The sequence below is a fragment of the Poromitra crassiceps genome (assembly GCF_964638095.1).
Source record: "Poromitra crassiceps genome assembly, chromosome: 25".
Classification (NCBI taxonomy): Eukaryota; Metazoa; Chordata; class Actinopteri; order Beryciformes; family Melamphaidae; genus Poromitra; species Poromitra crassiceps.
This window is the reverse complement of record NC_139649.1, coordinates 12,177,372-12,194,508: the sequence shown is the minus strand read 5'-3', so window position 1 is coordinate 12,194,508 and position 17,137 is coordinate 12,177,372. Positions and strand designations below refer to the sequence as shown.

The window sequence follows — 17,137 nt, the reverse complement described above, 5'->3', positions numbered from 1 at the left end:
AAACAACCTTATAATATATAATATAATAATATAATAACCTGAAATAAACCAGTAGATTACCGTGCCATTGTTTCCAATATATTAAGGGGGGCCGCACCACAATATCGACACGGCCGGGCACAATATATCTAGTTAATCAATGCGTACAAATGGATCTAAATCGCTCTGTAATGCATCCAACCATGTGTGCGTCCATATGTATAATGCATATCATGTCTGTCATTTGGCGATCTCTGTACTCGTGCAGACAGTCTATCTCCCGTTGTGAAAACGGTAAAAAATATAAAATTCCACAATTTCCCTCCAACTGACATGTGTTGTAACACTAAAGAGTAACTAGATACTTGTCAATCGTCAATTAGCGCTGCTGCTCAACGCTCACCAGTGCAGAGACTTCTTTGAAGAGGATGACACAGTTAAAAGTGAAGACACGCAATACAGCACGTCGCCTGCATGAGGTGTATTTAAGAAATTGTATAGCTTATTTTTCTTTTACCATGTAACAAACCTTTTTTGAAATTCATCAACTGATAGTATTAATCGGTGAAAATGATTAATGTCGGTTAATTGGTTAACACCCCTAGCCCCTTTATCTCGTTAATGTTGTTCAACTCGCTGGTGTTTTCTTGCTCTTTACTGTTAATTGGTCCCCACAGATCCAGAGAGGTGGACCAACATTCCTTTGCTGGTGAAGATCTTCAAGCTGATTGTTAATGAGCTGTCGTCTGTGGTGGAGGCCAACGCCAGCAGGGCCAACGCAGCAGACTGGAGCCAGGGTAAATAATTAAGTTAGTGTACACTTACCTGTAAGTTATTCAGCAGATGGGCCGTACACTTGAGGGGCCTGGCGGTGGTTCACTTTGTCAGTACACAAGGCCTGGCTCAGGGGATCAAACTTGTGACCTTTCTGCTAGGCTTCCCTGTCCACTTCCAGCTAGAATTAAAACAAACTGGGGGAAAGTGAAAGAAAAAGCCCAATCTAAACTTCTATTTTGCAGTTTGCTAGCATTTCTTGATATTTAGCCGTATTTGCTTTCAGATATTGGCTCCACAATTGATTGCAAAATGGTGATAATTAGTAACTTTAGAATGCTAATAATAGGCCAAGAGATCAATAGCATCAATACCAAGGAGAGATGAAACGATATGAAAATTTCATATCACGATTATAGTGACCAAAATGACCAGGGTTATCAGTATTCAGTGTTCTTATATTGAAAACTCAGACCCAAAAAGTACTGATACACTCACTGAAATAATTTCATCAAGGCTGCGTGCCTGTGTGTGGGAGACTGTTGCCAACTTTGGTTCATGTTGGACAGTATTTACTGTGTTTTTAAAGCACTCTAATCACGGTAATACGGTTGTAATGATAATGAAAAATTTAAAAAGTACAGTATGGTCACCGTAAGGGAATTTGATCATTGTTTATCATTAAACAGGTTATGGTTTCATCCCTACTACCAGGTTAGCTGTGCTGTGGAAATGATACTTTCTGTGATGTGTCATTTGGGAGGAAAGGTGGTTAAGTAAGGGATAATGTATTGTGAGCCGGTGATTACTGGAAATAATGACCGACAGGTGATGATTGAGCCCGACGCGCAGCGGAGGGCTCAATCATCACCTGAAGGTCATTATTTCCCAGTAATCACCGGCTCACTATACATTATCCCGCTTAGAACACGGCCTACAACTAAATCATTCAATAATCTGACAAAAATAATTATTCAAATAGATTTTTTAATAGCGTTTTCAACGACAAAGCGGTTTCATTCGTAATTGGCACACAAGACACCACAGCTGCAACTGGTTGGCCTAATTAGTAGTGTCTTGCTGACAAAAGGCTCTTATTAACTGATTAATCCAGGTGTGGCAGAGCAGCGGTCGGTTGTCGAGAAATAATGACCGGTGAATCTTGTTGATTGACCAATCAGAATCGAGTATTCAAGAGAGCCGTGTTCTAAATATAGATATACTGTTGTATATAGAGTATTCACCCTTGCTTCTAGGTCATCAGTCAACAGCATCAACATTTTGTGGACTGGTTTAAGCATTGAAGTCTTTGATAAGAAGTGCCATCGCTGTAAACACAGCGAGACACGGCATTCTTGGGGGAACTTGGATGCGCAGCAACGTCCAAGGAATTGTCTCAGTATTGTTGCTTTAGTCACAGAAGGACGTCTTGTTGTCAGAAAGTATTTGAATAGATTTGTGACTTTTTCCTCTTTGTTGCCTGATGCTACGAGTGTCGCCCATCTACACTTCTCAAAAACCGGACCAGTGCGTCACCACCCTGCCACTCACTGTAGCTGAATTGCTGTTCTTGTCTTGGCTTAGGATCCATATGGTCTCCAGAAAAGTCTTGCTTAGTTTTTAATCATGTTTAGAAACTAGAACATTTGTGATCAAAGGTGGTGAATTTAAGAAGAGGACGGCAAATGTTCCAATCGGCAGCTGTTGTGTTTGCTGCAGATTCCAGCGGCATGTGGGAGGAGCAGGATGAGGAAGAGGGGGAGGAGGAGGAGGAGGAAGACGAAGGGCTAGCAGGGCAGCTGCTCTCTGATCTCATCGCCTCCAACAAATACGGTACCACTATTTCACCAGAGCCACAACTACTTCCTTCTTTTATTTGGCTTCATTTCCTCTTGTTCCCCAAAATAAATGTGTCTTACCCATGCTATCACAGCAGAACTTGGTTTCAAAATCCCAAATTAAATTGAGCTAATCTCTCTCCCCCCCCCCGGTTTTAAAGATGACGATTTCTATGAGGATGATGACGAAGACGATCCAGATGCCTTGAAAGACCCCATATATCAGATTGATCTTCAGGTAGGCCATCTCTCAACTTTTGGTTCCATGTCTGTTATTCCCATTAGTATTGTCATTCCTAATATAGGATATTAGCGGGACAGCAGGGTGGGATAATGACTAGGGAGACTCTGAACTGCAGGATCCGTATTCAAGCCTCTGTGTTGGTAAGCATCTGCCCAGACGGTCTCACTGTGCAGGGAGGAGTGTGTGCTTCTCTGTGTGTGTGTGTGTGCAGGGAGGAGTGTGTGCTAATGTGCTGTATCACCAGACGGTAGGGGTGCTCCGATCCGGCTAAGCCACAATCCGATCCGATTCCGATTCCTGGGGTCACGATCCGATTCCAGAATCGATTCTCGATTCCAACGATTCTCGATTCCAGAATCTAGAATCGATTCTCAATTATGTAGTTTTATATTGCAATAACACACAAAGGTAAATCTAAGACAAAAAATGACAAATGTATTAATGCTGAACTTCAAATTCAACTTCTGAAGTATTACAGTCAGGGCCTAAATTCATTTTGCAAACTAGGGGGGAATTCCCCCCTTATGTTCTTCAGATAAGATGGATTTATAGGCTGGGGGGGATCTGTAGACTTTGAGAAGGATTTATAGATTTTGGGGGGAATACATTAACCAGAGTTCTTAAGTGCAAGAGGTGGTGGCACCGTGGCAGGACAGTACACAAATGACATGAACATTTGGACACTTATTCAGCCGGTATCTTGCATGTTGCGTTCAGGTGCACTGTAAAACTTTTTTTTTTTTTTTTACAATACGAAGAAGAATCGATTCTTGGGAGTTTGGAATCGATCCAGGAATCGTGGCATTAAGAATCGCGATCCTTTCAGAATCGATTTTTTGGAGCACCCCTACCAGACGGTCTCACTGTGCAGGGAGGAGTGTGTGCTTCTGTGCTGTATCACCAGAATGACCTAATCAGGATGCCATGCTATTCACCAGCTGCGAGTGGAAAGCGTCACTAATGCTGCCGGGACTTTTGATCTCTTATGATAATGATGATATAAATCTTATTATTATTATATTGGGGGTACGGTGGTGCAGTGGTAAGCGCTGTCGCCTCACAGCTCGAAGGTCCTGGGTTCGATTCCCACCTGGGACGCTGTGAACGCTGAAGGAATGCGCGCCCGGCGTCCGCATGTCCTCGAGTGCCCACCGCCCGGGTGGGGTCGTCAAAAGGGCCTTTCTGTGTGGAGTTTGCATGTTCTCCCCGTGCCTCCCGGGGGTTTCCTTCATATAGGAACCCCCTTCACCAAAAACATGCAATATCCTGGTTGCTAATGTGGTTCCTCCTCTGGTCGTTAAGGGCGCCTGTTCGGAGGGAGGGGAACCGGTTGGGATAGCGTGAACCGCCCACGTGCTATGTCCTACAGGTGAAGCTTCCTCTGTCAGGTGAAAAGAAGCGGCTGGCTAACTGCCCATGTCTCGGAGGAAGCATGGAGCCAGTTTCGGCTCTCCCCAGATCGGCAGAGGGTGGAGCAGCAATCAGGATAAATAAATTAAATTAGCACTAATGGGGGATAAAATGGGATAAAAAAAATCGTATTATTTTGCCCTCATAATGATTTGTCGGCGAGGCCATGTCACTTGAGATTGTGACCAATATAGTAAAGCAGGGGTTCCCAAACGTTTCTGACTATGTACCAAACCAAATTTCCCGGGCACAGATGTCTTTAAAGGAGGCATGACCACTTTGTGTGAAGAGATTCGCCCCCTTCAGAATGGCTGCTGTCATGGGCAGCAAGTCAGGGAAGTGAGGGAGCGTGTTTTCTGTCCTAGAATCTTAAATCAGATGAGAAGACGCCCCAATTATAAAGTGGCTGTAGGGTGAAAGGGTGCCAGCTTTGGTGGATTAAATTTAAAGACGAAGCAGTTGGCCATGCATCATGCATCACCCTTTTTGAGGGCTTGTTTGCACCCCAACTTGCGTTGGATGAATACCTTAGAGCAGAGATTCTCAAATATGTTTCAGCCAAGGACCCCTTACAAGATAGAAAATATACCGGGGACCCTGTCATTCTGATTTGTGATTTTGGGCTAAGCTTAATTGTTTCCACGGTAACGTGCTTGACTTTTAAATTTATAGTTTTGTTAGATTAGAATGTAATCCATGAACCATTTTAGATTTAAAACATAAAATATTTTTGTTGAACTACTGTATGAAGCTTTTGCACACAAAAAGTTTTATTTTTATTTTCCTGAAAACCTTTCGCGGACCCCCTGGCAAAGTGCCACGGACCCCTGGGGGTCCCCGGACCCCCATTTGAGAACCACTGCCTTAGAGAGCAAGCCAGAACTGGAGAGCAAAAATAATCAAGTTGCCATCACAATACAATCTTAGTCAATCTGGACCTGAATATCTCGCAGTTCCAGGCACACCTGTAACTGATCCTGTGCTCTGAATGCATTTCCGTACACGGAACAATCTAGTATGTTATTTTTTACACTGCTATTATTATAATGAACCTGTCTTGTGTTGTTTGTCTTTCCTCCAGGCTTACCTGACAGACTTCCTGACGCAGTTTGCCCAGCAGCCGTGTTACAGCATGTTCTCAGGCCACCTCAACGACGGCGAGAGACGAGCCCTGCAGTCTATAGGCCTCTAGCCCCGCCCCCTCACCGCTCTCTGCCACCCCTCTCCCATCAACCGGCCCCCAAAACAGCTCTTCTGTTGCCCCATCACTTACGCTCTCATAAATGAATTTACTCCGCTGAAGTATGGGATGATGGGCTTGGCAGGGGAGGAGAGGAGACAGACATGCACTTATCCGTAGCTCCCCTGTTTCTCCATACTCGTGATGGGACGAGGTGAAGGACTCCAGACGTTAAAAGGCAGGAGGATGTAGAGATGAGAGGAGAGACGTGTGACACCGCCGTTCCTACAGAAGGTGCGGAGGTCTGTTCGTGCGGGGCGGCCTCCATCGTTTCACCCTCTGGCGTTTGGGAAGGACTTCGAGACTGGACTAGAGGATTGAATAGAGGGGTTGAGGCTTCACAATGGGACAGGTGAACCACAATATAATTATGAACGGACTATTTTTGCCATGTCCTATTTGTAACTCAACCCATTATTTTTGTGTTTCTGTATAAAACAGTGAAGTGAATCATATGGAGTAGAAAAAAACACTTTCCAAGAGACTTTACATTGGTGGAAGAAGGACAGTCATGATCTCCTGATCTTTTGAGAAGGAGAGAAACATTGGCGGCCTTATTTTCAGAAAGAGTTGGCTGCTTCTGACAGGAAATGAAATGAAAGCTCTTAGACCAGCTGTCTTGTCTGGGGGTACAGCTGTCTTGTCTGGGGGTACAGTGGGTATTATGGAAGTCACACTGTTGCCATGGTGATTCACAGCCTTGTCATTTCCTTGTACCCATTTGAAATTTGGGATGGAAAATTTCTAAATAAAAGTCCTGAAAGGACAAAAGTTTTCAGCTTGCATTCTCTCGATCGCTCCCAGGTAGGCACAAGATGAGCAACTGTTCCACACAATGTGAATTCGTTCATCGTTAGCCTATACAACGCTTGGGTTTGTGCACGTGTCCTGTCTGTCTTTGGCCTGCAGTGCATCTTTGCGATGGACTGACAAATGAGACACAAAGAAGTGGAAGACATTTTGAATAATTCAATTAATACAAATGTGGCTTGAGTTATCGAAAAGGTTGGTTTGATTATTTATAATCTCAGTCTAATTGTGCCCAGGTGATGTAGCCTTGAAGTACAATATCAATTGTCAAATATTAAGAGCATTTTGGTGAAGTGGGCAGATAATAGCAGTGTGAAGATAGTGGTTGATAGAGAAAAGTTACATTAATGTGATGTAAATTTTCTCTCAGTGGTCATTGATGGTTATATCTTACAAAAAAAAGTACATTTCATCTTGCTTTATGACGACAGGGTCTATAAGTTCTTTGTTTTTATGATTTGTCTTATGAAAATCACCAACTGGAGGAAGTTTTATGTATGTAGCCTACCTGTTTATTGATCATTATTTACCTATTTTTTATTTAGCATTACGGCACTGGTCATGGCTTCTCAGTGAATTTCCATTGTGGAAAGTGCAACATGATGAGATATTCTCTATCAAGTGCAGTTCAAATCCCGACTATGCAACATGTTCCTCCATCCACCGAGCAGGCAGGGAGGCGCTCTGACCCGCATCGGGTCTCATGCTGCATTCAAGTGCTCCTCGTAATTGTTATAGCTTATTGGGTGCACCTGGTCCCGGTGCACTCAAGACCGGACCATTCAGTCTCTCTCCACCGATGCATATTTTGTTCTGTTCATTTGTTTAATGTGGTTTGTGTTTAGTTATTTTCCCTTAGTTTTTAATAAATTATTGTTTTAACTTTTACTTTGGTGTATGACTCCCTCATTTGTTACCTCCTTGGGGGGAAGGGGAGTCATACACCAAAATAAAAGTTTAAACAATGTATTAACTAAAACTGATGGAAAATATAACGAGACAACACAAAGTACATTAAACAAACAACAGAACAAAAGGTGCATCGGTGAGGAGGCCTGAATGCTCTGCAGGTCTTTAGCCCAATGAGTGCACTGCGCACAGGTGCACCCAACGGTCCCGACCCAGGCTCCTGCAAGACGGGGCCAGGAGAGTGGGACAGAATTTGTGTCACACTTTTAGATGTTTTATTAACAGAAAGTGTATGAAACCCATGACCAAAATAGTCATGCATTCTGTCATTGTGTTACTTGTGTTTGGAATTCTAGTTAAAATAAAGTATTACCCATTTTACTGGAACCCCCTCAAAAAGACCCCTGAGAACCACTAGTCAGTGTGTATAGATTTAGTTTCATGAGGCTGTGATTATCCTAAAGCTCACAACACGTCATTTTATACAGTATGAGCAAGTTAATTAACTCATTCACCGCCAATGACGTCTTTGACGTGTTATCAGCAATGGCCTTCCCCGCCAAGGACGTGTTTGACGTGTTTTTGTTTTTATTGGTGCAGCGCCTGCAGCAAACACTTGCCCAGCCTGTCACACAGACACAGGTCCCTGCCTTCAAAGGGTAGCCGACAGCACGCGATCAAACACATACAGCAGCTGTTGTTTTGAAATCTAGCAAGAGGAAAAGCAGAGAACGGGTAACGCTTCCTTGTGCAGACAGGAGAAACGCAATTGAAACGCCCTCGGCACGAGCTGGAGTCGCCTTCCTCTGTGCCAGCCAGGAGAAAACGGGAGAAAGTAATCAAGAGATGTGTTTGATCATCGGAGGAATGAGGAAATGATCGATCAGTTTGCGAGGGCGGTGAGGACGTGTTGAATAGCCGAGGGGAAAACGGGAACGATCAAATAGCAGAGTTGATAGGGAGACGGGTGTACCAGAACAAATCAAAAATAAACACAGGAACAGCTAGGCAGCAGCGGGCAGAAGGCACTCACAGCAGCCCGCTGTCCTTCTCAAGAGCTCTTCAGTTATGAAATCGCTGGGCTGCGTGCCCTCCAGTGTTGCTCCTGGCCAATCCCAGCGCCACAGGGCGTGGTTATTGCTTATCCTATGTTGGGTTAGAAATCGTGTGTGTGTGTGTGTGTGTGTGTGTGTGTGTGTGTGTGTGTGTGTGTGTGTGTGTGTGTGTGTGTGTGTGTGTGTGTGTGTGTGTGTGTGTGTGTCTGTCTGTCTGTCTGTCTGTCTGTCTGTCTGTCTGTCTGTCTGTCGGTGTGTCTGTCTGTCTGTCTGTCTGTCTGTCTGTCTGTCTGCACACTCACACCGAGTAAACTGTATTGTTGAATGTAAAAAAAAAGCACTTCATGTGTGTATATATATATATATATATATATTTTTTTTGTTGTCATTTGTGTCCTAACGAATAATATTTACATGTCTGATGTCAATACAGTTCAAAATAAAAGAATTGAGAGTGAGTTATGCCTGAGATTGTGCCCTTTTACAAAAATGCTTTTTTCTCCCTTTTCTCTTCCCAGACAGGCTTTTTTGATGAACATGGGGTGTATAAAAAGGGTTATAAGTAGAGTACAGAACATGCTAAAAGCTAACTTTCTTTTTGGGGGTGAAAGTAGAGACTTAGATCTTCATTTCGAGGTATTGGACATCACTGTAGTCCTAGTACAGAATTTACTGTGGGTCTTGAAAGATGACCAAACATTATGGAAATACTTGGCCTGTGCCAAAAATGCCAGTCAGATATTGGCAGTGAATGAGTTAATTATTCATCACGCATTAATGCATTTGGACACTTGATTCACAAGAGTCTCAGCTTTGTAGCCACCCCAAATTCCTACAATTCCATGGCTGTTTAAGTAGGCTACCACAATGTGCAGACATGGGGGAATAAAAAAGATGAGAATAGATTTGCACTATTAAATAGTCTAGAATCGTCCATGTGTGTGCTCATCCTAATAATTCCGACGTTTCACACGACCATGTGAAGGCAGCATCCTCCCATCCCGGGGTGAACGGCGTCACAGCCGCCGCGATGTGTCATTTCGACGGATAAATTACCGATCGCCAACCAACCCCCTCCCGCCTGGTGCAGTCCCTGAGCTAGGACCATGATTAAAAGGAGCTGTTAGCAAGATTTGTTATTGTTTTTTTTTTTATACCGATGTAAAACAGCCGAAATTTAATTCCACGCCCGCGCTTTTAAATTGTGTTTGATCGGTGTTAATTGAGGAGGATGGGGATGTTCTTTCCACCGGGCAACATGTCCCTTGTCGCGTTGACTCTGGCTGCGCTCACCGTCGTCCTCTGCACTTCTCTGGGTAAGATTATGGCTCATCATCGGGCTCATCTCCATCCAGGCCGCACCACCATGCGCCTGATCTGATCCCTGCAAACATGCCTGCATCTCTGCAGGACATTTATTTATTTATTTATTTCTAGGCTATAAACCCTGGAGCATCACATGCCCGCCCGTGCTTTGTCCGGCAGGGCTGCTGCAGCAGGCAACAATTGCAATTGGCACGTCCATGATGTCATGCTGCTTTCTGCCTGTTTACTTCATTTATTGTAGGCCTGTTAACTGTACCCGAACTGGTTAAATTGTGTCCAGTAAAAATGATGATGCAGTGCAAATGTGTATAAGCCTCTAGCGAAAAAAAGTCCCCCCACCACAAGAATGATTGTGGAAATTCTGTCTTAATGTCTTCCCTTTACAATTGAGTGGTATAAACTTTAATTTAGCTTTAAATACAATCTTGTAAGCTTTACATTATGAGTCGTGAGCTCATTTAATCATATAGGCCTATCATAAACATAATTCAACATTAAAAAAAATAATATTAGCCTACACTTGGAGATAATTACATTCGTGGTAGGCTACTTATTGGTACAGTAATTAGCTTTGAAGCCATGTTTTCTTCTCTTCTTTATTTGCAGTAGATCAAGACAGGCTTCACACAGCAGTGAAAAACAGCAATAATAGCCAACTATATTTTTAATCCGCTCAATATTAAGATAGGCTAAGCACAGCGGGGGTACATAAGCAATAATGCATTTTTAATAAGCTCATAGTAGCGAAGTGCAAAATCAATATCCACAATATGAGCACTCAATGGTCAGAATCCAAGTAGGATCAGCAGGATCAAGAGCCAAGTGTGTGTATAAGGCAAGGCAAGTTTAGGCAAGTTTATTTGTTATAGGACATTTCATACACAAAATCAAAGTCCTGACTAAGCATGGCAGAAGGCCCTTAATTATGGAGTTTCAAAATAGACAACATCAAAATCTTCAATTCAATCGGGAAGACCATCTTGAGGTTTAAAAAATCATTACGTGCATCGTATGGTCAGAGAAATGCAAATGTTCCCACAGGCACCAGAGGAAAGTCCACATGATGTGGAACAAGGCAGTGTCACTTTTAGCACCCGGCACACAGGTGGCTGACGTAAGCAGGTCATAACTTATGAACTGTTCCTTGGATTCTGTGTCCCGGGAGTGTGGCACAAACACACTGATCCACGCTGCTTTTTTGACTGTCAATAGATATTGACGGTTTAGCATAAACATTGTAAATTTCACCCAGCTTACTTCCTGTTGCTACTATAACTGACAGGACATAAGCTAGGTTCCAAAACTGTTGCCTAGCCAGCAACACAATTCTGTGAAAACCGTCTATATGTGAATCCCATGAAAGTCAATTGTTTTCTTAGTCTGTTTTTGTGAACAGTTGTTTCTTAAAGTCACAGACCAGAGAACCAAGACAATGTTTGAGCCCTATTTCAGAAGTGTCTTACTTTCTTGCTTTTGGAGAGAGTCGTTGATGTCCACAAATGCTGATTGGACTATTTTAGCATGGGAATAAAACATTTGAAGTCATAAATGGACTGCTGTCCCATTTTAGTTAACGGAGTCTTTAAGGGGGGGGGGGGGGTATGTTTTAAAGAAGGAATAGCCAGTAGATGGGTTAGGGGTTAACCTTGCGAGGCAGCTGGATTTGGGCGGGGATCATGAGATCACCATCACACGACGCATCCGAGTTATGTGAAAACAAACCATCTGGCAGCGTCAGGTTAGGTTTAGAGTTGGAACAAAGCAAAGTACTGTAAGAATGGAAATATCTTTGAGATTGAACTGAAAGTCCCGGCCTGCTGCTTCCTTTCACTCTCCCTCCTCCCGCCTCCTTGTTCCCTTCTCCCCTTCTCATGTCTCCTTCACGTGTTTCCTCCACACTTTGTGCTTGTCTCGTCTCGCCAGCGGGAGCCAACGAGGACTGCCTGTGGTACGTGGACAAGAACGGCACCTGGCACAACGGCTTCGACTGCCCTCTGATCACGTTCTGCTGTGGGAACTGCCACCGGCGCTACTGCTGCCTGGACGCCTTCAAGATGATCACGGAGAGGGAGCAGAAGCGCTGCATGCTCTTCCAGTTCAGGTCAGTGGGGGGACGGCCCGCAGCGTATTGCGTTACTCACTCACCACGATCTTGTTTCAGCGCGGCGGCGTCGACACCCACAGTCGGGTTTTGTTCACATTTGAGGCCATAATCGCAGAATGCCGACCTTTCAAAACACTTAGTTTTTCATCAAGTGAAAAAAAGGCCCTGACAGACAAGAGCACTTCAAAGGCTCAAAGATGCTGGATTGCATCTGGTAATTGAGTTATGGCTTTGTACTCATAAGTACAACTAAATATATATTTTTATTTGTTGCAAGGATGTTCTTTTAGTCTTTTATTGCACTCAAATGAATATAATTAGCCTAATATATTGTAAAATACTGGAACATTCAACACTGAATATGTGAAAAACATAAACAATTCTTATGGAGGAACTGTCATACACTGAATATAGGAACTCTGAGGTGATTGCCACCCGGCCTGCGGCACTATGTTCCCTATAAGAAAGCTATCTTTCTTCAGTACCGTACATGAGATACTTGATAGGGAAAATTTAAATCACTTCATTAGCCACATTATTTGGACAATCACTAGTTAATTCATACACATTTTCATTGAAGTTACACATACTGTAGTTATTGTACATACATAGACAGACGTCATATTCAGATAGCCTGTAATGCACATTTGCAGCTCCTCTCTATTTCACACTGTGCCCTGTCACCGTGTCGCTCTGTCCTGTACGCCGTGTCGCTCTGTCCTGTACAGAGCCAGAACACCAGGTTGTCTGCAGATTAGCCTTCAAATGTGTGTCAAGGCGGTTGAAATCTGATGTGTGTCCTAGCCTATAAGTATGTTTGACTTTCTGTTCATTGTGATGGAAGCCTGTGTATCCATTCATGAATATACAAGAGTGCATCTCTGGGCCAAGATCTGTGTTAAATACTTCATTTAAGATGATTTCTGACTCCTGGCTCCATCTTTTGATCACAAGTGGTTTTCTTCAAGTGGTTAGCTGTTTACCTTTTGGCTGTACATTTCTATTCTATAACAACTGACGTCACAATACAGCAATAACAACTGGATAATAACAACTCATGATACAGGATGGAAATTTCTATTCTATAACAATACTTGAATTGACCATAACCCTAATTGACCTACTTTCTGTACTTTATTTTAGTGTATTATGTTCCCATACATACATGAACAGAAAGCCCAGATTAATTAAATCAATTAAAATTCACATTTTATTTGTAATTATCACTACATGGCATTTTGATTTATGGAGGGGTTTGTTTTTATGTACAAAGTGTGAAGGAAAACAGAGGATATCATTTGCCAACATAAAACCTGACATTGTATAGATAGTATTCCCATGATGTCACAAGCATTTCCCTACCAATATGGCGCTAAAATGCACAGAGCTCATTGGCTGTTTTGTGTCATGTGATTGTAATCACCTGTTAATTGATTACAATCACCTGTTGTTTTCCTACCAAGATGGCCGTGTGGTGATGTAACGGAATGCTATCAATTGCCCTAATCTTAGGATGAATGAAAAAAAAGATAGAAAACAATTGAACTCTACATCTCCTCACTGCCCACTTTGTCACATGTGAAGAACTCTGTAGTACCATTGGCCAAACAGCATCATGTAGCAGCAGGACAGCAGCTATTATATAAGGCTGCAGTCTAGACTCTAGTACATTGGCCCATTCCCATTGGCTGCATTTGACTAATTGACTTACTTCACTGAGGTCTCAGCAGTGCAACATCTTCTCATTAGCTCTTCTGCTCCATCAGCTGTTCTCTGCGTTTAGTGGGGGAGATTAAACCCAAGTCCCCAGTGAGGGGTTGGGATAATGCTGGACTAAGCAACCTCGCACCTGAGAGGCTTCGTCCACAGCGCTGCTGCCCGGAAGCCATCCATCACGTCGGGACACAGAGCAGCAGCCGACCTGCAGCTTCTTAAGTCCCGATGGGAGATCGGATGCATGGCTGATGCGTGATTTCTAACCCCACATAGGATAAGCAATAACCACGCCCTGTGGCGCCGGGATTGGCCAGGAGCAGCACTGGAGGGCACGCAGCCCAGCGATTTCATGAACCAACTGAATAGCTCTTGAGAACGGACAGCGATTTCGAGAGCGGACATTGAGAGCGGACATTGAAATGAATTATGGTCACCTACCTTCCTTAGCATAGTAATAATAATAAGCATAATAATTCTACACAATGTACACAATCTACAAAAACATGCAATAATATAAACGGTGTTGTGTTCACGTTCATAGCTCATATAATATAATGTATCATATCGTTAATTTCAAGCTCAATTCTTACCCAGAGAATTTACTGAAAATGTAACAAGCAAAAGTTTTTTAAACATCTTTATTTTAAAAGATGAAAAACCCCAGGTGCTTTAGTCCCAAGCTTCAATGCTCCTGGCCAATCCCGGCGCCACAGGGCGTGGTTATTGCTTATCCTATGTGGGGTTAGAAATCACGCATGGCTAATAGAAGCTGAGAGGAAATGGAAGGCTTTTGCTGCTTTCCTGAGACTGTGAGGTGATGGAATCTGAGAGAGAGAGAGAGAGGCTGTGTGTCTCATTAACTTGGGGTCTGATTTCAGTGTCACTCTGTGGTAAACACTGAGTCAGAATCAAAAGCCGCTCCTCCGTTCATCACTATCTCGTCTCCTTTAATCTGTTGCAAAGTGCCTCGCAAATTTACAAGATTGGTGGTAGGAATAATATACACGGGTATGATGATGAAAGTATGAAAAAGGAAGCGCTTTTGAGGTTTAACTACTGTAGGCGCGGGCAAGCTCGGGCTTTTACAGAGGAAGCCGCGCACAAGCGATACTGAAAGCTGTAGTTCCTTGAATGGCCACTTGAGGCTGGCTCCAAAAGGGAGTCGTTCCCCATTCACCCCCCATGTTAAAATGCCCGTCTTTCTTTATAACAGGATTAAGCATCGTTACAGCCTGGTTCAAAACACGGGTTTGCTTTATAAAGCTAATTTCACCTTTCATAACGACTGTACCCGTTTAGAGTAAAATTTTGGTGTAGTCTGAAGTGTGTCAAACAGCAATATGAAGGCCATCTTGGTTCAGTTGTCGGGTGTCTATCTATGGGATCAAATAACAATCATGATCCCACACGCAGGCATGCAGGAATTGAGCGAGGGGGGCTCCTTTTTCCAAGCTCTGTCTGGGGGGACACGCCCACAGTGTCAGACTTTGAAAACCCCTGAAATCGATGATAGAAAAGACTATGTTTTTAGCATGATTGACAGGTCGCCTGTCCAGTGACTGCGCAGCTTGCCGATCACGGACCAATAGCAGGCGGAGCTGTCTCACACGAGCTGCGTAAGAGCCCCAAGATGGCGCCGGCCACACTAGGCTTCAAAAGGGGGAGTCCAAAAACCAATGGGTGATGTGTCACACTGACTTTAGACCAGGAAAAAAAAAAAAGTAAAAAAGAAAAAAAAAAAGTTTTTCCGTTTTTCTGTTTCAAAGTTTAAAACGGAAAACGAAAACGAAAACGGGGGGAAAAACTGAAAAACAAAAACATTAAGAAAAAGAAACTGAAAAACAAAAACAAAAAAACGGATTCCCCCCCATTTCGTTTTTTTAATTTAAAACCATTGAAAATGGGTTATACTTGGGCACCCTGACGTGGTCTATTTATAAAAAATAAAAAAAAATACTGAATTAATGTTTAATACTAATGTTATGTTAAATTATCTCTGTCTTAACCTGTTGGCACAGGAAAAGAAAATTTGATAACATACAGAAATACCCATTGTAATAGGTGAGCGCATCAATAAACTATGTGTCATATATTTATTTAGGTAGAAATTCAATCTTTGATGGCACAAGGGTTTTCTGGTCCAATTTTTTTGCCGCGAAAACTGCCACGCTTAATATTGTTTGGCCCGCGACTCCTTATATTTTTCTGTATGCGGCCCACATCCAAAAAAGTTTGACCACCCCTGGTCTATGGGTTTAACTGAAGTCTGACCCGCCATCTCCCCCCCCCTCTCTCTCCTCTCTCTCTCTCATTCTCTCTCTCTCTCTCTCCTTGGCTCTGTTTCTCGCAGCCCCACCACCATAGCGGGCATTGCCTCCTCCATTCTCCTCTTCGTGGCTATCATTGCTACTATGGTGTGTTGCTTCATGTGCTCCTGCTGTTACCTGTACCAGAGAAGGCAGCAGAGGGGCAGGAGGACACCTTATGATGGTAAGACTACAAACACACACAGACACACACACACACACATACAGAACTTTAAAGACTAGCTGAATCCAAAAAAAAAAGTTTTTTGTTTTGTTCACATACCTGGGTATTTTTTCTTTTATCTACGCTCGTCGTATTTTAATGATGCTGGTGTTTGCCATGCCTGTATCTGAGTATGATCTTTTAGAATGTTATGTCTCTTTTATGCACTGTACGATGACCTTGGGTGTTCTGAAAGGCGTATCCAAATAAAACGTGTTCTTATTATTATTATTACAGAAGCAAATGGCACTTCATGGAGTATTCCTTCACAACAGTGTGCTTGTTTTTGACCCGTAGCCCAGCAGATCCCTATGGCCAGCTACCCAGTGGAGCCCATGTACGATGCGTACGGAAAACCACTGGGACCCTCCGACTATCTGCACCCAGGTTACGCAATGGCGCCCCAGTACCCTGGCATGCCCCCGCAGTATCCCATGATGCATCCCGGGCCCTATCCCGCGTACCCAATGGCAGATCCTGGATACAGCCAGGGTAAGACTAGCAAGGTGTTATTGATGATTATCCACCTTATTTCTAGCGGCCATGATGCCTATGCGTTCTTCTTCCGGTGTGATCCTCCCAGCCTCGTTGCTGACAGCTTGACACCCGTCTGGGCGAACGGAGGAAATCACTAATCGGGTCCAGCTTGGCAAAAATCTCGTCGATAAATATCCCTTTAAGAGCGCAGTGCGCAGCCTACTGTGGCTAATGTTAGCGGCTAGCTAGCTATGTTACATGGCAGTAAAACGCCACTAAATGACCAAATTGATTGAACTTTTAACCATTTCGAGTAACACCGTTTCCATACGGACCCCCAGCGTTGGTTAGTTGTTTATAACTATATATATGACTATATTTATAGCTTTTATAACGTCCTCCAGTTTCCGGTTTATAATTCGGCTCTGCAGCCAAAGAGTATAACAAAGGAAATGGCAAGCTTCAACAATAAGTCACGTTAAACCGGAACTTGTACCCACAATTATTTGTACAGTGGGGCATTCAAAAATAAGGTGGATAAGATGATTAGATGTTTGCCCGCTGCTCCAGTCGAGGCTTCTTTCTTAGCCTCACGAATGGGTAAATAAAATGTATTTATCATGATCATAATCATATAAAGACATGTAGGATTCTCAAATTCTCTTTTTACCTTCTCCTTTTTCAGCCCCTCCCCCTTATTCTCCACCACAGTATCCTGGCCATTGA

At 43.3% G+C, this 17,137-nt stretch overlaps 2 protein-coding genes across 2 annotated transcripts in view; both read left to right on the top strand.

Annotated features, from left to right (window-relative positions):
• The window catches only part of ipo9 (importin 9), a 31,623-nt gene extending 24,542 nt beyond the window's left edge, over positions 1-7,081 (top strand). Inside the window, exons 21-24 of the mRNA XM_083660674.1 lie at positions 657-776; positions 2,473-2,586; positions 2,753-2,829; positions 5,327-7,081. Coding sequence (XP_083516800.1) covers positions 657-776; positions 2,473-2,586; positions 2,753-2,829; positions 5,327-5,437 — 422 coding nt within the window. The 3' untranslated portion in view covers positions 5,438-7,081. The remainder of the gene's footprint in view (positions 1-656; positions 777-2,472; positions 2,587-2,752; positions 2,830-5,326) is intronic.
• A 2,409-nt stretch (positions 7,082-9,490) lies between these two features.
• On the top strand, positions 9,491-17,137 carry shisa4 (shisa family member 4; the record flags this gene model as incomplete). The annotated part of the gene is made up of 5 exons (XM_083660792.1): positions 9,491-9,575; positions 11,509-11,686; positions 15,756-15,895; positions 16,232-16,426; positions 17,097-17,137. 5 exons carry the CDS (start codon positions 9,491-9,493, stop codon positions 17,135-17,137), a joined length of 639 nt encoding a protein of 212 aa, XP_083516918.1.